This window comes from Microcaecilia unicolor, chromosome 4 (assembly GCF_901765095.1).
Source record: "Microcaecilia unicolor chromosome 4, aMicUni1.1, whole genome shotgun sequence".
NCBI classification, from domain to species: Eukaryota; Metazoa; Chordata; class Amphibia; order Gymnophiona; family Siphonopidae; genus Microcaecilia; species Microcaecilia unicolor.
Genome location: NC_044034.1, coordinates 169343453 through 169368348, shown reverse-complemented (window position 1 = coordinate 169368348; position 24896 = coordinate 169343453). Strand labels below are relative to the sequence as shown.

The 24896-nt window shown below is 44.5% G+C and overlaps 2 protein-coding genes across 3 annotated transcripts in view; one reads left to right on the top strand and one right to left on the bottom strand.

The window, feature by feature from the left end:
* The window catches only part of NDUFS3 (NADH:ubiquinone oxidoreductase core subunit S3), a 69166-nt gene extending 51693 nt beyond the window's left edge, over positions 1 to 17473 (bottom strand). Inside the window, exon 1 of the mRNA XM_030200942.1 lies at positions 17374 to 17473. Coding sequence (XP_030056802.1) covers positions 17374 to 17416 — 43 coding nt within the window. The 5' untranslated portion in view covers positions 17417 to 17473. The remainder of the gene's footprint in view (positions 1 to 17373) is intronic.
* A 92-nt stretch (positions 17474 to 17565) lies between these two features.
* LOC115468856 (kelch repeat and BTB domain-containing protein 4-like) lies at positions 17566 to 24209 on the top strand. 2 transcript variants are annotated; one of them, XM_030200940.1, is made up of 4 exons: positions 17566 to 17735; positions 19562 to 20194; positions 22322 to 22428; positions 22787 to 24209. In XM_030200940.1, the coding sequence occupies exons 2-4, from the start codon at positions 19591 to 19593 to the stop codon at positions 23645 to 23647; spliced, it is 1572 nt and encodes a 523-aa protein (XP_030056800.1). In that variant the 5' UTR covers positions 17566 to 17735; positions 19562 to 19590; the 3' UTR covers positions 23648 to 24209. The 2 variants fall into 2 exon arrangements, with proteins under 2 accessions (XP_030056800.1, XP_030056801.1); XM_030200941.1 differs by having other exon boundaries at positions 17566 to 17775.
* The last annotated feature ends 687 nt before the right edge of the window (positions 24210 to 24896 follow it).

Sequence of the window (24896 nt, the reverse complement as noted above, 5' to 3'; positions counted from 1 at the left end):
CCCTAAAATCTAACTAGTATAATTGCTTGAGTTTATAAAAATGAAGATTTTAGTACTTCCCTAGTCTAGCTTACCCCCCCCCCAAAAAAAAAAACAACAACGTATAATTCTTGAACCCTGCGCTATCCCTCCCACTTTTAAGTATTCTACAGGAGAGTGTGTGGATGCTTTATTCAACTTTCAGAATTCTAGTGAAAGGAAAATTATGTTTAAATCTGTTTATTGACATAGTATGCAAAATGTGATACAAACACAGTTCTACCAATTATGGCGCTAACACAACAAGCAACTATCAGCACTTCTTCCAACATCAACTGATTTTCTGTTTTATCCCCTCCCTCCCCCCCCACCAACCCTTCCCTCTGGTTAGCTGAACAGTGTGCATAACTCTTTTAAACACATGAACCATCCTAAACAACCTAAACATTGCGGGAATATAATGAAAGCACTGGATGTCGTTAATGAGCTGATTGCGGAAGAATCCAGGTTGTTCTTTATTGCTCGCTTGTCCCTCCGCTATTACTACTCTCCCGCCCCCCATCACTTCCTAGATCCCCACCCCCCAACCTAATTCCCCCCCCCCCCCCCCGATCCCTTCCCAAAACAAGCTTTTCAGTCATCAAGTCCAGCTGGTAACTCAAAACCAAACACCTCTAATTTAGAATTCTGCTCCTTGCAAGGGGTTGCAGAGTGTCCCAAAATTTCTCCCATATTCTTTGAAACCTCTTGCCCTCCCCAGAGGACAAATCCAAAAGGCCACGTCTTTCTAGTTTGAGGAGTTCGATCATTTGTGTTCTCCAAGCACCAACTGTTGGGGCTCTATCATCTCGCCAATGTTGTAAAAGGACTTTCTTCCCCATCAAAATCGCTCTCTGTAGGAAAGACAAGAAGCTCGCTCTCTGTAGGAAAGACAAGAAGCCTGGAAGGGTCGGTTTGACATACTTATAGACCCGAAAGAGCATCAGAGGATGTCTCTGGACTGTACGTCCCCAATATTTCTTGATCTCTCGTAAAATTTGCGTCCACAGCTGTAGGACGTGCGGACAGTACCAAAACATATGTCCAAGTGTAGCTTGTCTCTGACCACACCACGGGCAGGCGCCCTCTCCTCCAAAGCCTGCCTTCATCGCTCTATCCGGTGAGATGTACAGTCTGAGAGCGAATTTGTACTGCATTTCCCAGTGCCGGATAAAGATGGAAGTTTTCTGGATGGATGAAAGGAAATTGCACAGAATCTCTTCCGTTACTTCTGACAGTAGATCTCTAGCCCATCTTTGAGCACTGGTGCGAAAGTCTATATTCTCTGTCGAGTCTTGTAGGGATCTGTGGTGATATTTTAAAGGCACTGCTGTTTGGGCCCCCAAAGTCAAATCTGAACTCAATATATCCTGTACATCCTCGCTCAAATTCAGCCAACCTAGGGCTCTGATATAGTGTTGAGCCTGAAGATAGGCAAAGCGATCCGACTCTCGGAGCTTAAATTCTTTTTGTAGTTCTAAGAATGGTCTTGTCTTACCCTCCTCCGTAACCAACTGATAAATGTACTTAATCCCCAGTTGTCTCCAGCGACCAAATGTCTTTGAGGAGGTGCCCTCTGGGAAGTCAGGGTTATGAAACAAAGGCAAAAAGGGTGTCACTCTCCAGTCGAAGCGATATCTCTTGCAGAGCCATCTCCAAGCCGCCCTCGCCGAGGTTACCAGAGGGCTCCTCCTCATCCTCCCAGGAAGCGCCCTGCTAGGTGCATGTAGTGCCCATCCCAGGTGCACAGTTGGGAACATTGCCATCTCTAAGCTAGTAGCTGAAAAGATATGACTGTCTGTCAGCCAATCCCTAATGTGTCTCATGGCACAGGCTATTGTTAGGTGTCGTACATTGAGCAACCCCATCCCCCCCCTGTGGTTTCGGCTTCTGAATTACATGTATCGGGAGTCTAGGCTTTTTCTTATTCCATAAGAAATTTTGTATTAAACGATGCAGTTCGCGCTTCTCCCTCCGTTTCAGATATATTGGCAACATTTGGAACTTATATAACCATTTGGGGATTATTAACATATTTACCAGCCCCACCCGGCCCGTTAGCGAGAGTGGACAGGAACTCCAAAGCTGTAATAATCGCTTCGTGGTATTTAATAATGGTCTCACGTTCCTGTCATACAATGTCTCCATCTCTATTGGAATCTGTACTCCTAAATAACACAGTTGTTGGTTCGCCCATTGCAACGGGAGATGGCCCCTCCAAGTATCTCTGACTGCATCGGTCAACGGCAAGGCTAGGGACTTTGTCTGGTTCAAAGTATATCCAGACAGCTTGCCGTACGTATCAATGGCGTGCAAAAGGTTCCCTAGGGAGATCTGGGGGTCACGCAACAGCAACAGGACATCGGCCGCATACGCTAGGACCTTATGTTCTACCCCCTGTACCAGTATACCCCTAATGTCGCTGCGTGCACGGATTTCGGCTAACAAGGGTTCTAGGGTTAACAGGAAGAGTAATGGGGAAAGGGGGCATCCCTGTCGCGTACCTCTTCCTATCTCGAAAGCTGCTGTTTGAATCCCATTCACTCGCACCGTGGCCCGTGGCTGGGAGTATAATGTTTCTATTGCCTGTAGAGCCCACCCCGTCAGACCCACCTGTCTCAACGTTTCGAACATAAATGCCCAATCCACTTGGTCAAAGGCGCGCTCAGCGTCCAGGCTCACCACCATCCTACCAACGCCAGGGACCTCCTCCGAAAGCATGGCCATTATTAGCTTCCTAACGTTAAGGACCGACTGACGTCCCCGCACAAACCCCACCTGATCCTCTTTAATGAGGACTGGCATCAGGGGCGCCAGTCTATCTGCGAGTATACGGGACAACAGCTTGACCTCCACGTTGATGAGGGAAATGGGCCTGTAGGAACCGGGCTGTAATGGGTCCCTATCTTTTTTAGGTATCAAACTGATTGTTGCCAGATTAGCATGCCTCGGGAAGCAACCCTCCTCCACCACGGCGTTAAGATATTCAGTTAGGGGGCTCACTGTCTGTATTTTCAGCAGTATATAAAACTCTCCCGACAGACCATCCGGCCCCGGCGCCGAGTGTAACTTCAGCGCGCTGACAGCTTTCTGCAATTCTTTAGCCGTTATTGGGCTATCTAGCGGCGCCAGACGGTCTGCCGGGATTGTCTCCAGCCTCCGTTCCTGTAGGTACTGCCGAATTCCTCCCCCAGTCTTCTCCGCCGCCTTGCTCCCCCCATATAATGTGGCAAAGTGGCCTTGAAAGGCTTGTGCTATCTCTTCCATATTATTTGATATCTCTCCTGTGGGTTTTCGTATAGCAGTAATAAAATGAGATTTCCGTGACCCCTTTACCAGTCTGGCCAGCATCCCGCCCACCTTATCTCCAAATTTATGCAGTTTATATTTCCTGTATATAAGGGATCGGGTTAAACGCTCGTGTAGTAGACTGTTCAAGGCCGTCCTGGTGGACACCAACAGCTCATAGGTCGCCTGAGTTGGGGTTCTGGCGTAGTTCTTCCTCGCTGCCCTTAATTTCTTTTCTAGATTTACTATCCCTTGTGATATTTGTTTATTGCGGGCGCTAACATAGGCTATAATGTCGTCTCTGAGGACGGCCTTGGCAGCCGACCAGAACAATATTGGGTCTTCCCGATGAATCTGGTTATTCACTAAATAGTCCTCCCACTTTTTCTGCAGGAAGCCCTCAAATTCCTTAGAGGAATACAAGTAAGCTGGGAACCGCCACCCTGACTGTTGCTTAAAGTATGTCGTCAATTCTACATCTAACCACACCAGCGCGTGGTCCGAGATCTCTTCTGGGCCAATCTGAGCTTCAATAACCCTAGGGAAGAGGTCCTGTGTGGTGAGAATGTAGTCAATTCTAGATTGCGTACGATGTGCCCTGGAGGTGTGTGTATAATCCCTCTCCTCCCCATGTAAGATCCTCCACGGATCTACCAAGCCCAGCTCCCTACAAAAGACCTGCAATAACGAGGTGGTGATGGGATTCTGCCTTGGGTGCTGCTGGCTGGATCTATCTAGTTCTATGTCCATCGTTTGGTTCAGGTCCCCTGCCAATATCAGTGGGAGTGTTGCTTGCCCCTTGTATTTTGCTAAACGTTGTGCATAGAAGGCATGTGCTGGAGTGTTAGGGCCGTAAACCGAAGCTAAGTGTAATTCTGTCCCCTGCAAGTTGAGCTTAACCCCCACTAACCTCCCCTCCTCGTCTTTGAACATCATTTGTGCCTGACACATTAATGTCTTATGAACCAAAATGGCGACCCCCCCTCTTCTACTGGTTGCTGGGGAACAGAAAACTGCCCCCACCCAATGGCGTCTCAGTTTCTCGTGTTCCTCCTGGGAAAGCTTGGTCTCTTGGAGGCATGCTATCCCCGCCCCATGTCTCTTTAAAGCCGCCAAAATTTTTGCTCGCTTAATGGGGGAGGTTATGCCGCCTACGTTCCACGAGACAATGCGCACTCTACCTAAGGCAGCGCTTGTTCACAAAGTATCTGCTACGTTGAAAAGTGCTGCCATTACGCTCCCCAGGGCACCCAGCCTTACCCTGAGGGCCTAAGTCCCCAACTGTGCACCACCGCTGGAACTTCTCCCCCCATTTATCTAAAATGTTGGTGTACCGTGTGATCTGATCATTCTGGTAATTTGTTACCGTGCAAAATTCAGCTTGTATGCTTACATTCCCCCCTCTCTACTCCCCCACCCCTCCCAACTCCCCCCTCCCTCCCAAACTGCCCCCTACCTCCCAATCCCTTGATCCCTCACAAAAACTGCCCATAAACAGTGGGTCTTGGGGGGCTTCTGCGCCTCCCGGTCCCCGACCCTCATAAACAGAGAACAAACAATATAAGCCCCTCTGCATTAGGTTCTACATGCATGGATACTTTCCTGCTCAAGCAACCTCCACATCTTGGAGTGTTCAGTTCAGTCATTACTATTTAAGTCCTTCTCCTGAGACTCCAAGCGCTGCATGTACTGTTGTGCTTCCTCTGGGGTTCCCAATGCTCTCCATTGTCCGTTGTCTTTCACTTTCAGCACTGCCGGATAGGCCAACATGAATTGAACTTTCCGTTCGTGTAGTTGTCTACAGAATGGGGTGAACTTTTTCCTCTTTTCCTGGAGCCCTGCTGAGTAATCTTGAAATATTAGTATTGTGTGACCATCAAACTTAGTTTCATTTCTTTTCTGCCGAAATCCCCGTAAGATCTCATCTTTATGGATGTAGTTATGTACTTTCAAGATCACTGTCCTCGGATTGCGTCGGCCATCTTGTTGTCTTCCCACGCGGTGGGCCCTCTCCAGACACAAGGGCCCCGCGTGGTCCGACAGTGCAAACTCTTTCGATAGCCATTTCTCCAGCACTGATGACAAGACTGAAGTTCCCACTGACTCCGGCAAGCCCACAATTCTGAGGTTCGCTCGGCGGGAGCGGTTCTCGAGCTCGTCAAGTTTCTCTTGGTATGTTACTGTTTTGGCCTCCATCTTTGCCAGCCGTTGCAGCGCGGGGGCCAATGTATCTTCTACTGCCGCCACCCGCTTTTCCAGCTCTCCGGTCCTTCTTTTAGTCTCTGCAGTGAGCAGTTCTAGCGCGTTTAGCTGTGCGGCGACTTTCTCCCATTTCGGATCTATCGCGGCACTTACAACTTCTGCCAGCTGTTTTAATTGCTCAGCCGTGAACGCCCCGGAGTCGGGTGGCGGTACGCTGGTTTCCGGCCCTCCCGCCTTTGATGGCTCCTTGTCTTTTTTTGCATTTTTCGGCGGCATTTGCTTGGAGACGACGCTCATATATTTGTCCATGCAGTTCTTTTCTGTGGCCTGTTGAATTCCGAGCTCACGTCGTGTGTGTAGGGTTGCTAATTACCAAAATTCAAATCGGGGCCCGGGAGAGCGCAAAACCACGTCTGCCTCGCTCTAAAGCATCACGTGACCCCCCTGAAAGGAAAATTATTTAGGACCAAACAGCTTCCAATTAGGCTATTTAGAGGCTCATTTTCAAAGCACTTAGCCTCCCAAAGTTCCATAGAAACCTATGGAACTTAGCCTCCCAAAGTGCTTTGAAAATATGCCTCTTTGTGGTCCTATTCGCTCCCTTAATTGATCAGTCTATAGAGAATTCCCTTATTACCTTTAAGAATTCTTCAGAAACCAAATCTATCTTCATAGAATTTAAACAGCATAACAGTCAGAACTTCTGTTAAAAAAATTAAAGTGACAGCTCATTAACTGTACAATTATTCTCAGCTCGACAAACCATCAGTTCTTTACTTGGTTTTATTAAGCTACTTGTCTAATAAACCACAGCTAGTGAAACAGCTGACAGCTCTCACACTCACAGCCAGGAAACCTGCGGGCTGTTCTTAAAACTCATTAATTTGCCTTAAGCACTCTTTCCACACACTCTAATGATATTTAAAACTCTCAGAATCCCCTTTAAACAAATTTTCCAAACTAACTGTCTTCAGATCACCAACATAGGTCTGTACAGTTCAGTGCTTACCTCCCAACTGAACAAAAAGACAGTTTAGAAACCCCCTTACATCATTCACGGAGCTCGAGCTAGCCATGAGCCTTCCACACTCTTTAGCCCTTAAAACACCAATACAGCATTTTTAAATTGATTCTAACATTTCTAACATTCTATACCCATATACAAACAAACAGCTTTTTAAATTTATGTAAATGTCGGTACCTTTTTGTCCATAGAGCCCGAAAAATCTTCTTTATCCCTTCTGGCACGAGCCTCCTGCCCAGCCCCGTCACGAGCTGGCATCAGGCTCGTGCCTAAACTTCTGCACCCGGCCCTTACTACTACTTATCATTTCTATAGCGCTACTAGATGTACGCAGCGCTGTACACTTGAACATGAAGAGACAGTCCCTGCTCCACAGAGCTTACAATCTAATTATCTTCGGTGTGTGCAGCGCCAACATCGCCGGTGGCCGCTTTTATTAAAAATAAAAACGCTGGGAAAGTGCACTGGAGCACTTTCCCAGCTTCTCCGGTCCCGCTCCGGTCTTTTTTTCTCTTCGGAACCGGATCTGCACCTTAAATTGAGCCAGTTCCCTTTAAGAGCAGGGAATCCATAAGCCCTGCGTCAAAACGGCCGTCTGACATCGTGATGTTGACGTCAGACGCCGACGCAGGGCCAATTAGAGCCCTGGATTCCTCCCATGCTCTCCTGGGCTTCTCCACCTCCAAACACCCGACACCCAAACCCGCAGCAACACGAGGAACGCCGGCCACCACCGGACATCGGTCCCTCCGCTTCAGACCGCCCCTCCCAGTGGCTGTCAACATGCCGCCAAACCTTTCAGCGACCCAGCTCCTTCCTGGGCCCCTCCCGAGCCTCCTCTTGCCTTCTCCACCCCAGCACTGCCGCTACCACCGCAGCCAAATCGAGTCCCCCCAGACGCCCCGAAGCATCCCAGCGCTCCAGGTATGGCTCCGGCCCCAACAAGCTGACGCCTCGGCCCAGCAACAAATGCCGGCAACCACCGGACATTGGACACTCTGCCACGGACCACTCCTCCAACAGCACAGCTACAACGCTTCCCACCTCCTGGACCCAGCAACAGCGCCCCAGGTACCAAATTATTTAACCCCTTAGGAGTTACAGAACTTTCACATGTAAGAAATGTCTCACAGTACAGAACACTAGCCTAAAATAATAATTCATCATGTCATTCTGAAATTGTTCAAACGTTATCCTAAATCTTCTACATGGAATAAACCGTCTCACCAAAAAAAAAAAAAAAAAAAAAGTAAAAAAAAAGTAAAAAACAAAACAATTCTAGCCATTCTTTTTGACACTGTAAAAAAAACAGTTCCAGGTGATCCCCAACAGAATCCTCACACAACCAAGATGAGGCAGAGGAGTAGGGTAGTGGTTAGTGCTACAGACGTTAAACCTGGGGAACCAGGATTGAGCCCCACTACAGTTCCTTTTGACTCACGGCAAGTCACGTAACCCAGGGTACAAACAAGTACCTGTATATACAGTGCACTCCATTTAAGTGCACATCGGATAAGCGCATGCTCTGCTTAACTGTATGCCGTACTTCGGTCCTGTTTTTGGCGCCATCAAGTTCTATGGGGACAAACTTTGGTTTAGCGCACCACTGATAAGTGCAAGATTCACTTATATGCATGGTTTAAAACCGCTCCTCTGCAGGAAAGACTCCGCATAAGCGCACGCACGGAATATGGAAGCCGATTGGCGCATGACAAAGAGGCGGTAAATTTTAAAACTCGTTGGTTAACTGCCACAGGCAGAAGAAGTGAAAGAATGTTGTTAGAGTGTACACTGGAGTCGTCATCGCGCAACTGTAAGACTTTAACACTGGCTGAACGAATAGAAGTTCTTAAAAGTCAAGCATCTATTGCTAAAGAATATGGTATTGATCCCAGTCAAATTTCATGTATCTTAAAGCAGAAAGACCAGCTTCTGGAAGACTGGCAAAACAATACAAATCCACACCGGAAACGAAAACAGGCGGGAAAAGCTGAGGAGGTAGAAGATACTCTTCTTCGGTGGTTTTCTCAAGTCAGGAGCAGACAGTTTCCTGTCAGTGGTCCACTGCTTATGGAGAAAGCTAATCAGCTAGCTGAAAGTCTTGGACTAACTGAATTCAAAGCCACTGTTGGATGGTTGGAAAGATGGAAGGAGAGGAACAACATAAAATTCAAGAAACAGCATGGTGAAAAACAAGACGCTGATGACTTTGGTGCTGAAAATTGGGTTGTTTCAGTTCTTCCTACCACCTTGAATGAGTTTGCACCTTGTGACACTTTCAATGCTGACGAAAACGGTCTCTACTGGCGAGTGACTCCTGATGGAACACTTGCATTCAAACAAGCCGAAACTACAGGAAGTAAAACATCAAAGGACCGACTGACGATCTTCCTTTGCTGCAATATGGATGGGAGTGAGAAGTTGGAAACACTCGTCATTGGAAAGAGCAAACAGCCCCGTTGCTTCAAGAATGTTAAGCGACTTCCTGTGTCATACGAGGCAAATTCATGGATGACTGGGGAAATTTGGAAGCAGTGGCTAAAGAAGTTAGACACTAGAATGTGGGCACAAAAGCGTCAGATTTTGTTGCTTTGTGATAATTGTGCTGCACACAGTGATGATATCAGGCTGTTTAACGTCAAAATGGTCTTCCTGCCACCAAACACTACATCTCTGATCCAACCTATGGATCAGGGCATAATAGCCAATTTCAAACAACATTATTGGGCTCTTGTGCTATGTCGTCTGATGAGCGTTATAGATGACCAGACTGGCAAGGATAAACGTGCTGTTGAACTGGCTCGTAATCTATCACCGTTGGATTCCCTACACATGCAGAAAGAAGCCTAGAATCATGTTACACAGGCAACCATTGTGAACTGCTACAAGCGGGCAAGCTTTGTTAGGGATGTGGAGAGGGACGAAACAGATGCAGCTGTTGCAAACGCGTCAGATGAACAGGCTATTGACATCCCAGCCGGTGTTACTGAAGAGGAGTTTCATCACTACGTAGTTGTTGATTGCGATCTACAAACAGCTGACGACAGCACTGATGTCCAGATATGCGCCTACACGCAGGCAACGGCTGATGATTAAACAGATGATGAAATGAGCAGCAAGGCACATGCTGACGAAATTCAACAACCTCCTGTCACTTTTGCAAGAGAGCTGGAGAGTCTCAACACCATGCGGGCCTATCTGGAGGCCACTGGATATCAGTGCTATGACAGTTAACGGAGACTGTATACTGTACGTATAATAAACAGTACTGTACATACGTTTATCAGATGTCAAGCGTCTTTGGGTCACAACGGTTAAGTGCACGCTCCGGTTAACTGCATGTATTTCTTTGGTCCCAGACCCTTGCACTTAAGCGGATTGCACTGTACCATGTTTTAATGTAGTTGCAAAAAATAAAAATAAATAACCCACAGAAAGGCCATATATCAGGTCCCAATTCCTTTCCCTTCCAATTTTTAATTTCTAAAGACAAGACATAAATATCATTATTGCGCAGTATTGAATAATAGTGTATAAATCTCCTTCCACCTTGAAAACTTTTGGTTTTTACAATTGTAACATTTAGGAGTCTTTGTGCAGCATAATGTGCAGGAATTAAATTTCCCCTCCTACAAGACAAAAATGTTAACACCTTCAAGCTCATTTTCAAAGCACTTAGCCTCCCAAAGTTCCATAGAAACCTATGGAACTTAGCCTCCCAAAGTGCTTTGAAAATATGCCTTCTTGTCACCTTCCACAAGAACAAAAAATATTTGATTGATAGACTGAAATCATCTCACATCTTCAACAATTGAAAATGCATTAAAAAAATTGGTTACCATCTAGTCCCAGTACACACTGATGCTTATTCTTACTGCACTCATACTTAAAAGGTCCCAAAGTAGGCAGAGTAATCTTTAAAGTATTAGTGCTTTGAGAATAAGGAAATATATATTGTCCTTTGAATGTTTTCCACTCAGCCAGCAGTGGCACATCTTGCAGAGCTGTAATGGTGACAAACATGTGCCATGTTGGAAAACAGTCATAAGGCAATATGAATATTCTCTAAGTCAAGTTTATTACAGCTGTCAAGTGGATGTAGAATACAGAACCATGTCAGATATGTAGATCCAAGAGTAATGAACAGTAACTCACCCGTCTGAAGAAACTCCTAAAATTAAGTACCAGTTTGCAGTGTTCCCAATGGATATAGCAGTACTAAATTTGAGGAACGTGAAGTACAGGAGATTGGAATAACTTCCTATTCATTTTCAAATAAATCAATGTAGGTTACTTAACCTATTAAATACGTGTAATGCAATAGTATCTCCTCTATCCAACGAAGTCCTCCAGAAACTGAATTTTCAAGAGCAATTACACAGATTTATTTGTTACATTTGTACCCCACATTTTCCCACCTATTTGCAGGCTCAATGTGGCTTACATAGTACCGTGAGGCGTTAGTCGCCTTCAATGAAAAACAGATACAAAGTGATGTTATTATCAAAGAGGATTATGTGTTACAGATACATTAGGAGAATCGTAGAGAAGAAGAGTTATATAGTGTTCGTTACGGGCTTTGGTTTTGTTGTGTTGCTGGATTCAGGCACTTAAGTTGGGTCAGTAGGGTATGCCATTTGGAACAGGATAGTCTTCAGTGATTTCCGGAAGCTAAGGTGGTCATGGATTTACATAGTGCAGGTCAGTAATCCACAGACCCCCCCCCCCCCCACTCTAAAACTGTGGCTGATGTGATTGGTAAACTGCATTGGAGCCAAGCTGATACCAGATGCAGGCTAATGTTTGCTTAGTTGATAACAGGTCTAAGAAAAAAAGTAACAGGGATCATCTTTGCACTGTGCTTGGAAGAGTTAAGAAGCTAAGGAAAGCAATCAGACTACTATGGGTAGTGCTGGAATTAAACCATGGGAAAAAAAAGTTGAATTGGTGCAGCATAGGTCCCTCACCAAAACAGACCCAGATTTCAGAACCATGCAAGCTCAAGTAGAAGTAGCTGAAATCTCCGACACAATTGCTGCTAGTTTTTCCATCATGGAATCTTGGGCTACAGTGTTTCAGTTCAAACTCAATAAAGACAAAACGCAGTGTCTCATCCTTTCATCTCAGCATAATAAGGTTATCCCGACTTCACTCACCACTAAGGATTTTGCGCTCCCGATCTCACCAATTCTGAAAATCCTTGTTTTGTTGGATAACCACTTGCTACTGAACAGCCAAGCTAAACTCATAACAAAAATAATGTTCCTGTGGAGATTGAGGCGTCTCAGGCAATTCCTCTCAAGGGAGCTCTTCCGAACCCTTACTCACTGGTTGGTCCTCTCGCATATTGACTACTGCAGAGGAATTTATGCTGGTTGCCAAAATCTCATTCTGAAAAAGTTACGGACCGCTCAAAACACAGCTGCAAGGCTAATATTAGGCAAATCATGCTTTGACCACGCACAGCCTCTTTGTTTTAATCTACACTGGCTACTCATTATAGACCGTATTACCTTCAAAATCTGCTCATTGACTCACAAAATAATATATGGGGAAGCCCCTGCTTACATGCTACATTTAATTGATCTACCATCCAGAAATTCCTCGTTAACTGCTCAATCCTACCTTAATCTGCACTATCCAAGCTGCAAATCTGTTAAGTATATGCTACTTTTTTCATCATCTTTCTCCTACATCAGCCCAGAGTCCTGGAACGTTCTACCAAGGCATCTAAAAGAGACTGACGACCACCAACTATTCAAGAAATCCTTAAAAACATTTTTATTCGAGAAAGCTTATCCTACCAACTAACGCTTAATCCCCACCTACCTCAAATAGACTATACCCGCTGCTACTTCAATCTAGTCATGCATCCTTGTGGAAAGCGCGGGGTACAAATGCAACAAAAATAAAAAATAATCCTACTGTTCTTTCCCGTCTTTCTGACCTGTCGTGTCCTTACCCTCCTTGCATTGTAACCTTTTGTAACATTGTAAGCCACATTGTGCTCGCTCTAGTGGGAAAATGTGGGGTATAAATGTACCATAAATAAATAAATAAGTACAGAAGAATGCAGTTTTTAATTTGATGTAAAGAGGGGCACAATCGAAAGAAGCGCCCAAGTTTTCCTGAGGATGTCCTGGCAAAGGGGCGGGGAAACCCGTATTATCGAAACAAGATGGGCATCCATCTTTTGTTTCGATAATACGGTCAGGGACGCCCAAATCGCGAAATTTAGGTCGACCTTAGAGATGGTTGTCCCTGATTTTCAGCGATAATGGAAACCGAGTACACCCATCTCAAAAATAACTAAATCCAAGCCATTTGGTCATGGGAGGAGCCAGCATTCGTAGTGCACTGGTCCCCCTCACATGCCAAGACACAAACCGGGCTCCCAGGTGCATAGCTCCCTTACCTTGCGTGCTGAGCCATCCAAAACCCACTCCCCACAACTGTACACCACTACCATAGCCCTTAGAGGTGAAGGGGGGCACCTAGATGTGGGTACAGTGGGTTTCTGGTGGATTTTGAAGGGCTCACATTTACCACCACGTGTAACGGGGGGGGGGGGGGGGGGGGGAGGATGGGCCTGGGTCTGCCTGCCTGAAGTGCACTGCACCCACTAAAACTGCTCCAGGGACCTGCATGGAGCTGGGTATGATATTTGAGGCTGGCATAGAGGCTGGAAAAAATATTTAAAAAAAATTTTTTTTGAGGGTGGGAGGGGATTAGTGACTAGTGGAGGAGTAAGGGGAGGTCATCCCTGTTTCCCTCCGGTGGTCATCTGGTCATTTAGGGCACATTTTTGTGGCTTGGTCGTAAGAAAAAAAAAGGACCAGGTAAAGCCGTCCAAGTGTTCGTCAGGGACGCCCTTCTTTTTTCCATTATGGGTCGAGGACGCCATTATGTTAGGCATACCCCAGTCCGCCTTCGCTACAACTCCGACACGCCCTCGTGAACTTTGGTCATCCCCACGACAGAAAGCAGTTGAGGACGCCCAAAATTGGCTTTCGATTATGCCAATTTGGGCGACCCTGTGAGGACGCCCATCTTGCGATTTGTGTCGAAAGATGGGTGTCCTCTTTCAAAAATAAGCCTGAAAGCCACTTCCAACATAGGCATTCCGCTCTCAATTGACAAAAATAATTAGAAATAATTATAGATAAAGTGAAGAAAATGACAAAAAAGCCTCTTTTTATTAGAATAACTCCTTTTTAATTTTTATTTCAGTACATTTATATGCAGCCCTTCTGATCCTAAATACACCAGGATCCTGGTGTAAGCAGCCCTTCTGATCCAAAATAGATCAGGAACCAGGTGCATGCAGCCCTTCTGATGAGAAGTACACCAAGATCCTGGTGTATGCTAACCTTCTGATGAGAAATGCACCAGGATCCAGGTGCATGCAGCCCTTCTGATGAGAAGTACACCAAGATCCTGGTGTACGCTAACCTTCTGATGAGAAATGCACCAGGATCCAGGTGCATGCAGGCCTTGTGATGAGAAGTACACCAGGATCCTGGTGTATGCAGCTCTTCTGATCCGATATACACCAGGATCCTGATGCATGCAGCCCTTCTGATCCACAATATACCAGGATTCTGGTGTATGCAGCCCTTCTGATCCAAAATACACCAGGATCCTGATGCATGCAACCTTTCTGATCCTAAATACACCAGGATCCTGGTGTATGCAGCCCTTCTGATCCAAAATACACCAGGATCCTGATGCATGCAACCCTTCTGATCCTAAATACACCAGGATCCTGGTGTATGCAGCCCTTCTGATCCAAAACAGATCAGGATCCAGGTGCATGCAGCCCTTCTGATGAGAAATACACCAGGATCCTGGTGCATGCTAACCTTCTGATGAGAAATGCATGCTGACCTTCTGATGAGAAATAGACCAGGATCCTGGTGCATGCAGGCCTTCTGATCGAAAATAGACCAGGATCCAGGTGCATGCAGCCCTTTTGATCAAAAATAGACCAGGATCCAGGTGCATGTAGCCCTTCTGATGAGACGTACACCAGGATCCAGGTGCATGTAGCCCTTCTGATGAGAAGTACACCAGGATCCTGATGCATGCAGCCCTTCTAATCTGATATACACCAGGATTCTGGTGTATGCAGCCCTTCTGATCCATAATACACCAGGATTCTAGTGTATGCAGCCCTTCTGATCCATAATACACCAGGATTCTAGTGTATGCAGCCCTTCTGATCCATAATACACCAGGATTCTAGTGTATGCAGCCCTTCTGATCCTAAATAGACCAGAATCCTGGAGCCTGCAGCCCTTCTGATCCTAAACAGACTAGGATCCAGGTGCATGCAGCCCTTCTGATCCAAAATGGATCAGGATCCAGGTGCTTGCATCCCTTCTGATCCAAAATAGACCAGAATTCTGGTGCATACAGCCCTTCTCTGATCCATAATACACCAGGATTCTGGTGTACACAGCCCTTCTGATCCATAATACACCTGGATCCTGGTGCATGCCCGCCCTTCTGATCCTAAATAGACCAGGATCCAGGTGCATGCAGCCATTCTGATCCAAAATAGATCAGGATCCAGGTGCATGCAGCCGTTCTGATCCAAAATAGATCAGGATCCAGGTGCATGCAGCCCTTCTGATCCAAAATACACCAGGATCCTGGTGTATGCAGCCCTTCTGATGAGAAACAGTGCTGAATCTAGGTCTATGCTGTCCCTCAGACAATGAATACAGCTGGATCTAGGTGTAAGCAGCCTTTCTAGAAAGATTTGGACATATGCAAAGAGAATTTCTGCTGTGTCTAGCAGGTACAATAATTTTTAATGCTGTTTTGCAGATTTAAAATTTTATGTTATATGTTCATCGGGGAATAAATAACATTTCTGTCAAATTAAAAAAAAAAAATCACACACATAGGCATTAAAACATTTGTAAGGATTTTTATAGAGAACTATGTTTATTGTCATCATGAAGAAAAAAGCAGGCATCTAGAACTCCAATGAAAACCACAATACAGCACTGGAAATAACAAAGCAGCTTCTGGAGTACTGACAAATATATTTTGAAAATAACCCTCCCCCTCCTTCACAGACCCTTGAAAATTCCAACAGCCTCCAAAACTCCTCTTAGATCTTCTCCCCCCCCCCCCCCCCCCCCCCATCCACTAACAAGGGAGAATGCAAATCTACTTTGCTATTGTTTTTGACAAACGGAGATGGCTGCTGCAGGAGGACCAGCTTCAACTTTATAGTCATACCGTCTCCTGTGAACCAGATATGCTCAATCCATGTCACCTCATTTAACCTCAATATGCTCATCCCATGTCACCTCATTTAACCTCAAGGACATAGAGATAATAGTTTTCAGTTTTGGCACAGTATAAGTCGTCACAAAAACAAAATATAAGAAAACCAATGGACTGCATTAGGGGCTTATAGCCCATGTAGTGATGTTTAAACAAAAGAGATCTACATGAAACAAAATATTTATTTTTATTTGGACTTATAAAACCACTTGCAAACATGTTCAAAACCGAATAATCCATTTATGTATCTAAAAGGCAAACTTCTACAAAACAGATGAAGATGTGATTCCATGTGCCCCAATGAAAGGAGAGTTTAGTTTTACTTCCATTTCATTTCAATATATTCCAATGCCTTTATAAACACCAGGCTTCCTAAAGCAGATTACAACAACAGTTAAGATGAACCCATCAGGAAACAGGATATTCTCACTGAAATCTGGCCATCTGAATTGTATAGAAGAACAGTGAAGAAAAATGAGCACAAACTACACAATTTATAATTGCTGTTTCTACTTGCTACAATAATTTTTGAAGTTGTTTTAGTGATACTCAATTATGTCTTTTCTCCTCCACCTTGCAAGGCACTGCCTATCCAAAAAAAACAGCTTTAGACTTGTTACAGATGGACCAACAATAAAGAACGACAACGTGGATGCAGCAGCTCAGAGGTCTGCTTACTGAGTTTTGAATGAACGGCAATGACAGCTGCGTAGGGGAGTGGAAACAGAGATTAACCAAACGGCTTCCTAACTTACAGTGGACTAGATAGGCTCACTTCAACTCAAGTCTATTAAACCTCCTTCAAGATTCGCCACGGAAAGAGGGGAATAGAGAACCGTAGCGCTGGGTTATGGCTGGTGATCGCTTCATACTGCAAGCAGCGGTGGCCATCAACACAAAGAAGTGCTCCCGTCTTAAGGTAGTACTTAACAGATCCGGAAGATTCTGGGGATCCCGCAGATCTGGCTTTTACACCGTCCCCATAGAATGGAGGTAGTGTGTGCAAGTTTATCTCATGCATATTTATTTATTTATTTGTTGCATTAGTATCCCACATTTCTCACCTATTTGCAGGCTCAATGTGGCTTACATAGTACCGTGATGGCTATCGCCAATTCCAGTAAGAGAAATACAAAGTGGTCTTGCATTAAAGTTCATAAGTGACAGAGTAAATTAAGTATTCAAGGAGAAGGAGTTAAGTTTTGTCCAGTTCTGGTATGAGTTTCGATCATTGTTGCATATCCTAAAAACCTGACTGGCTAGGTATGTCCCGAGGATTAGGTTGAGAACTCTGTGTTGGAGGAATGATTGTTGAGTTTAATTATTAAAATCCAGGGGAGGGGTTTGCCTAGGGGCATTAAAGTTAACGGAGATGAGCTCAAAACAAAAGGTTCACCTCGGGCACTTAAATAACCTTTCATCAGGTTTACTTTTCAGGAAGGGGGACCTTGCCTTCATCGAGAGGAAAGTATTACAGCAATAGAAGATAAAAATTCAATCAACTCTTCTACCCCATCTCCCTTCCCTCCCCCAGTCCATACCTATTCTTGCACTGCGGATCACAGCTCTCAGGCAAGCCGCCATCACCGCCGGAAGTACCTGAGAAACCTTGCGAGCAAGGACGTCGCAAAACGGAAGCGAAAGTGAAGTGGTGCAGTTGCCATTCCATTCCCTCTCGCCTGTCCACAGCTGCGGATGGCGGCAGAAGGTTCCGGGTGTTAGGAGCGTCATGAGAGGAGGAGGGACGGAGGGTGTGTGTAACACGCTAGAGAGACTCGTTTCGCACACCTTGGAGGGAAGGGCAGAGAGGGACAACGAGCTTGATCTCTGCCGAGGGGGTCTGGGACGATTTTAAAATAAATCATTCATCTTCTCTGTGCCTCACTCCTTATGTGGAACTAGGGTATGGAAAGGGTGTTGGGCGAAATAGAGGTTGTTGAAATGTAAGAGGACGAATCCGCTGGGCCTCCAGGGATTCTCTACTCTTATCACCCTCCCTGTTACAGGGGGTCCAAAATTAGCCTTTGGTTGATATATCATTCTACTTAGGGCTATGTCGACGGAATTCCTGGGTTTTTTTTTTTTTTTTACATTTTTCGTATTCACATATTTATGTTCTGTTTCCTTTCGTACTGTTATGCTCAGTCCATACTGATGGAGGCTGGTGTATTGCTTGCTTATGTCTCTTTGAACGCAGCCCCAGTTCTGAATGAGAGAGGAGAAAAAAACCTGTCAAGGCCTACTAATGCATTTTGGGATCTGCCAGATACAAAACGGCTGTGTGAGAATAAACTATCAGTGCAGAAAGATGACAGTAAAAATGTCCTCGATCACCCAAAGCTCTCGATAATTTTCTTTGCGGACACGTTGCTGGTTTTTATTGTTTGGTCAACGTATATGATTAAATAGAGTTAAAGCTTAACCAACAAGTCGTGACACCTTTTTACTGATGTAAAAACTTGCTGGTTGACCATTATTTTCTTTGTGTGTGTGTGTGCATTTATCCGTTAAAATAAGATATATTTCTCTTTTAAGAGGATTGCTATTTGTGCGGCACCTCCTGACATTTGGACCAGATATACTCGGAACTTAATTTCTGGGGGAAGGGCCTGGAATATAGTTCTACCACTTGTTTCAGACTCGGCAACAGGAGTGTTCGGTTCCAGCTCCTTCTTAGCAAGCAGCCTGTAGGGAGGAGGGGTGAACCCCTAGAACACAGCAGAGTAGTCTCTCTGCTCGTAAATCCATCCTTCCCCCATTCTGTTGCTCCTGACACTGGCCTGTCTGGCCCTCCACTCCACAGTGCTACTTCCTTTTTGTCTACAAATTAAGCCCTGAATGTACTAGTGTTTTTCGCACTGTGGGTCTTTGACCCTGTGACAGCACCAGGAATGGAAGACGTTCTTCTCAGCCTAGTCTTTTGGACACACTTAGCCAATCAGTTGTTCAGGATACCCACAATGAATATGCGGACAAGATATATTTGCACTCACTACATTCATTGTTTGCAGATTTATCTCATGCATATTCATTGTGGATATCCTGAAAACCTCACTGAGTGTGTCCTGAGATCTGGGTTGAGAACCTCTGTGTTAGAGTTAGGAAATCGGGCTTGCTGAATTAAGGCCTGTTTTTTAAAGCAACTTTTCTAACACTATGAAAACCTATTTTAAAATGGTAATTGGTGCACCAAGACTGATGCTGCTACTTTTGTATGATTGTAAGCCTGGTGGTCACAATGTTTAGTTCCTTTCATTGACCTGTACTCCAGAGCATTTGCTCATTATGATTGTCAGTTGAATTCATTTATAGTTCTGTCATCCTGAGTCTCTTCTTTAGTCTGGATCAGTCATTGGTGCATGTGGATTGACTGACTTTGATTAACTACCTCTTGCCATAGGTGCACCAGCAGTGGACAATTTCCATAAGCATTAATCAAAGCAAATATCACAAACATAAAATCCCCTTTCTTGTATAGAATCATACTACAGTATAAGTTTGTACAAAAAATAAACCACTTCAAGCTATCCACTTTTTTGTAAAATGTAATTCTTCCCTGATACCAAAACACTAACTATCTAGTTCTTGTGAATGCTATTAAGGTTATTACCATAAAGAAATCTAACGGGATTTGATAGAGCTGAGGGTTGGTGAGGGCCAAAGCTGCTTTTCATGGGGTTTCTGTGAGATAAGAAGTTGCCTTCATTTGACTTGTTTTCTTTCTCTCAGACCTCTGTAATCTACATACTTGCACAAAGATGGACTCCACTGAAGAAACTGGGGCACAGCATCTCAGTGGCTCAAGCGATGAAAACTATTTTGTGAATTACACATTTACAGATCGTTCTCATTGCAGCCGTGTGGCTCAGAGCATCATGAAGTTGTGCCTGGAGGACCAGCTCTTTGCTGATGTCACTATATGTGTAGAAGGGAAAGAGTTCCAGCTGCATCGACTTGTACTGTCTGCTCAGAGCTGTTTCTTTCGCTCCATGTTTACATCCAACCTCAAAGAAGCTCGCAACCGGGTCATTGAGCTCCAGGATGTCAGCGAGACAGTTTTTCAGTTGTTGCTTGACTATATTTACCATGGAACTGTAAAGCTGCGGGTGGAAGAACTGCAGGAGACCTATGAAATGGCGGACATGTACCAGTTGTCCTCTCTTTTTGAGGAGTGCTCACGGTTCTTGGCCCGCACTGTGCAAGTGAAGAACTGCCTGCAGATCATGTGGCTGGCAGATCAGCACAGTGACATCCCACTGTACACAGCAGCAAAGCACTGTGCTAAAACCCACCTGTCTCAGCTCCAGGACACAGAAGAGTTCCTGAATCTGCCCTTGCGTTTGCTGACCGATATTATTACAGGTTTGCGTCTAGCAGCATTTTAGATCTAACTTACAGGGAAACTGAAATATAACATTTGTAATAGATTTTCAGAGGCTCAGTTCTCTTCCAGTCTTGAGTTCAGGGTCCCAGATCTAGATGGCTGTTCTGATTTAGTTACTGTATATACTTGTGTATAAGTTGAGGGCAGTTTTGGGACTGAAAATAGCCAAAAATGCTGTGACCCATGTATAAAACAAGGTACAGCATTGCTCCCTCTCACTTCTACCTCTGGGTCCAAGGTTGCTAATATTCCATCCTTCCCTCCCATTATCCTGAGTGACTCTGTCTCTGCCCCCTCCCCGCACATGGTTTGGCCCCATGAACCTTCAAAATTGTCTTCTAGAGAGCAACAGCAGCTCAGCAATATACCTAGGCCACTTGCAACCTGCTCTGGAGTGCTCCTGAGTAGGCTATAGGTGGCTTAGTTGTAGCGCCGAGTTGCCTCCATTCTGTAGAAGACAAGTTTGATGGTACACCGGGGGGATTGAGATAGAAGGGGAGATGCCAAGCTGCAAGCCGGCAGAAGAATGGAAGTGGAGGAAGGTATGCCTGATTTTGCTGTCGATGGGAGTAGGTGGGTGAGGGGAGACAACTATATTATCTACAGAGTCATTCTCCTTAGCAGCTAAGACAACTCTGGTTTATTGAAGGCATTTTGAAGTAAAAATTTCTTGACTAATACATAAGTATATATGGTAATTATTAAACATTACTACTAGCCAAACCACCACAAAATATGATTTGGCATTTGGAAGGTAAATGGTGTATTCTTTTAAGTATGTCCCTGCTCCACAAAACTTTGATTTTCTTAGAGAGCTGAACAACTTTTTTTCTTTTTTAATACTAAGCAGCTGCAGACTAAAACGTCAAGTCTTACCATTGCCCTGCCTACAGTTGAAGTTGGGGAGAGAAGGGAAAGCACTAGGTCTCTGCTATCTTTGGGACTTATGGGCCTGCAAGTGCTCACACATGATCTATGCTAAATTCCACTAATCTACTCTAACTCTTTTTCCTTTTCTTTCTCTTGTCAATTTATTACCTGTGCAGTGTTTTCTTTCTCTGCCATCTGTATCTAGCACACTCCTTCCATCCCAATTTCTCTCATGCCGTCTCATTATTTTTCCTTCGCAGATCCCTTCATTTTTACTGGCTCTCTTAGTAGTACCCTTCTATCTATCTTAAGCATCCAACACTAAACCAGAGGTAACATGTAGCCAGCATGCTCACTCCCTCCACAAATTTCTTCCTCTGCAGACTTCTATACACCTACTTCTCTCTTCGTTTCTACCCCATCACCAAAAATTGACAGAATTCAAGTATCCAGTCTTCCAACCTACTCAACGCAAATGATATCTGTTCACTAGGGGGCTAGAAATGTAGTCATCAGGTATTTTGTTAGTTGTGAATAGATATCTAATGACTGAATTAATTTCATCCTGTTTAGAGGTCCGATACAGAACTCTCCTTTGGTGTGGGTTGATGATCTCAGGACTCCTGGTTTAGAAGATGCACATTTTGTTTCTCTCCTGATATTTACAGTACCAGAATTTCTGTTTGATTTTACATATCTCACTTGATCCTTTGTTTTTATATGCATAAATGTGTATTTAAAAAAAAAAAAAAAAGTATGTGAACAAACATAGATGTTGTGTTGAAGATGTATGCTAGTGGTAGGTTAGAGGTGTGTGCAATATTGTGTAACTGGTGCATGAAATCGTGAAAGCTGTGAATGTGTGTACAGCAGTCTAGAGGAGCTGTGTGTAAATATGCAAGTGTGCATACATATCAAGCTTTAAATGCTGATCTCATTGTATGTAACAGAGGGGGTTGTGTGTCACAAGTTGAAATATAATTTAAATTGTGATTCAGGGTGTTGGGCACATTCCTGGTTCTGTTTTGTGCTTTGATACCAAGTCCTTTCATCGGTTGAGAAATAAAATCCAGAACTGAGGATGCACATGCAGACAGTCAAACTGGAATCTAAAGGGTGCATGTAGCAATCTTAATTTAAAAAATGACCCTGTGCTTGTGTCTAGTGTGTATAGAATGTATCCCAATGCCTAAGTGTTTTTCGCTTGGTGTGTAATCTCTGTGCATTTTGCTCAGATGGGGTTCCCTGTTCCCAGAATCCAACTATTGCCATAGAAACCTGGATCAATTTCAACAAGGAAGAAAGGGAAAGATTTTCTGAAACACTAACATCAAGCCTGAAGGTAAACCAACACACACTCCACCATCCAAATTGGCCTGAACCCAAAGCTTGGGCTCAGCAGGCCAGTGCCTAGGATTAAAGCATGATCCTTTTAGGCTGGAGCACAGGCCAGACATATGGTGCCTGCCACAAACTTTTTAGAATAAGTATCTTTGTTTCTCTTCTGCTATTAAAAGAATAAATAAGGGTTCCTTTTATTAAAGCACGCTAAATCCATTTAATTTTATTCCTATGGGCTTCTTAGCATTTAGTGCGAGCTAAATCCATTAGTGCACTTTAATAAAAGGAGCCCTAAATAAGCTCCTGTGTCACATTTAACCTTCAGTAATTTAATGCATTTTTTCTGTTTTACGGAACAGGAAATCGGTGAAAATGTTCACATCTATTTGATCGGTAAGGAGGAGTCACGCACACACTCCATTGCTGTCTCTCTGCACTGTGCCGAGGACGATTCCATTACTGTGTGTGGCCAGAACAGCCTGTGCCATCAGATTACAGCAGCATGTAAGCATGGAGGTGACTTGTATGTGGTAGGAGGCTCCATCCCACGGCGCATGTGGAAATGTAATATGGAGACAATGGACTGGGAGCGCTGTGCTCCTCTACCCCGGGATCGCCTGCAGCACACACTTGTGTCTGTGCCCAGCAAAGATGCTATCTATTCACTGGGTGGCAAAACGCTGCAGGATACACTCTCAAATGCTATAATTTACTATCGGGTGCAGGACAATGTCTGGATGGAGAGCAGTCCGTTAGAAGTAGCGATCTCCGGGGCTGCTGGAGTTGCACTGAATGGTGTGATTTACCTGATGGGCGGTGAGGAAAATGATCTGGACTTTTTCACCAAACCTTCTCGTCTCATCCAATCTTTTGACACTGTCACAGAGAAGTGCCATGTGAAGCCATATCTACTGCCACTGGCTGGGCACATGCATGCTGCAGTGCACAAGGATCTGGTGTTTATTGTGGCTGAGGGAGACTCCCTGCTTTGTTACAATCCCTTGTTAGATAGTTTTACTAGACTTTGCCTTCCACAGGCCTGGAGCTCAGTTCCCTCCCCCTGGAAAATTGCCAGTTGCAATGGATACATCTATGTCTTTAGGGACCGTTACAAAAAAGGAGATGCCAGCACCTTCAAACTTAACCCTGCCACCTCTGTGGTGACAGTAACAAGTGGCAGCCGGGTTCTGCTCACCAATCTGCAATTCCTGTTAGCCTGAACTTCTGGGAACATGAGACTTTTTGCTAGACTAGAAACAGTACAAATAAAATATGAAGGAATGTCTGTCTCCACTAGTGTTTAAGTATTATCAGCAGTTCAGAGCAGCACTTGCTCTGGACAATTTCAGCTTTCATCCTCCTGGTTGCAACTACCTGCTGAGCTGGCAGGTCACTGAAAGCTCCCAACATCATAAGCAAGTCTTTCACCACTGACTGGAGCTACAAGAGGCAATAAGACTGCAGTACTTCCACCTCCTTTCCTCTGTACTGCTGGTTCCCATTACTCAGACCATGGTCTAATGATTAGACCACTGAAACATGGCTCACCAAAACTGTTGACGTGCCAATTCTAATTCTCCTCTCCACTGAGTGTAACACAAAGGATAAATTGTATAAATAGAGATTTTTCAATGCCTCTGTTTGCTGAACCGTTACTGTATATGATATTTTTTTCTTTGCTCCAGTTTCCTTAGTGTAATTCAGGCTCCAGAAATGAGGTATAAGACCATCATCCTAGAAGCGACTGCACGTTTATTTCTGACACATTGAATTGTAAAATACTCTGGCATCCTTTTTTTTTTTTAAATAAAAGGTATTATAAATATCCAAATTTTAGTTTATTTGTAAAAGTTGCTTAATCAGCCTTCAAAGTAAAAGCCCATCAAAGTGATTTATGACCTAAAAAAACATTCCAAAAATACAATTAAAATACTATGGATATCATGGATCAGCCTCTTCTGACCTGGTGAAGAGGCAGAGATTACAGTCTTAGAAAAGGATGTCATTAGAAGAGGACCATCTCATCCGCATAGTCAGCCTAATTTCACTCCCCTACAATACTGTCACAAGTGCTACATCATCTGTGGTCTCCTGTCCATCTCCTTCCCTTACTTGAATTACGCCATCATTTTTAGCCACTGTAACCTTTGCTGGAAATCTGTGCTAGGTGTCCACAACCTTCTCAGTTATAAAGTATCTCATTTTCCTGAGCCCTCCTAACTTGCTCTTCACTCTGCTTTGTCCTTTCTTCATTATTTGGAAAATGTTACCTTTGTTAGCATCTAACAGATCAGAATTTGTGGGTTATGCTCATCTACTGGTAGGTGGAGATAGAGTGTCAAATTAACTCTGCCATATAGGACAGTGTGTAGCTGCTCCAAACCAGTGTTTCTCTGCATCTAGCAGGTGGTAATTGGTTCTCTGCCTTGCTGCTTCTGATCTGCTTGATCTGGTAACTCCTAGCTTCAG

Excerpts from the sequence above, each read along its gene's own strand:
- LOC115468856 (XM_030200940.1), top strand. The coding sequence starts at position 19,591 with ATGGACTCCACTGAAGAAACTGGGGCACAGCATCTCAGTGGCTCAAGC. Across the intron at positions 20,195-22,321 it reads GCTGACCGATATTATTACAG|ATGGGGTTCCCTGTTCCCAG; the intron begins GTTTGCGTCTAG and ends CATTTTGCTCAG. Across the intron at positions 22,429-22,786 it reads CACTAACATCAAGCCTGAAG|GAAATCGGTGAAAATGTTCA; the intron begins GTAAACCAACAC and ends TTTACGGAACAG.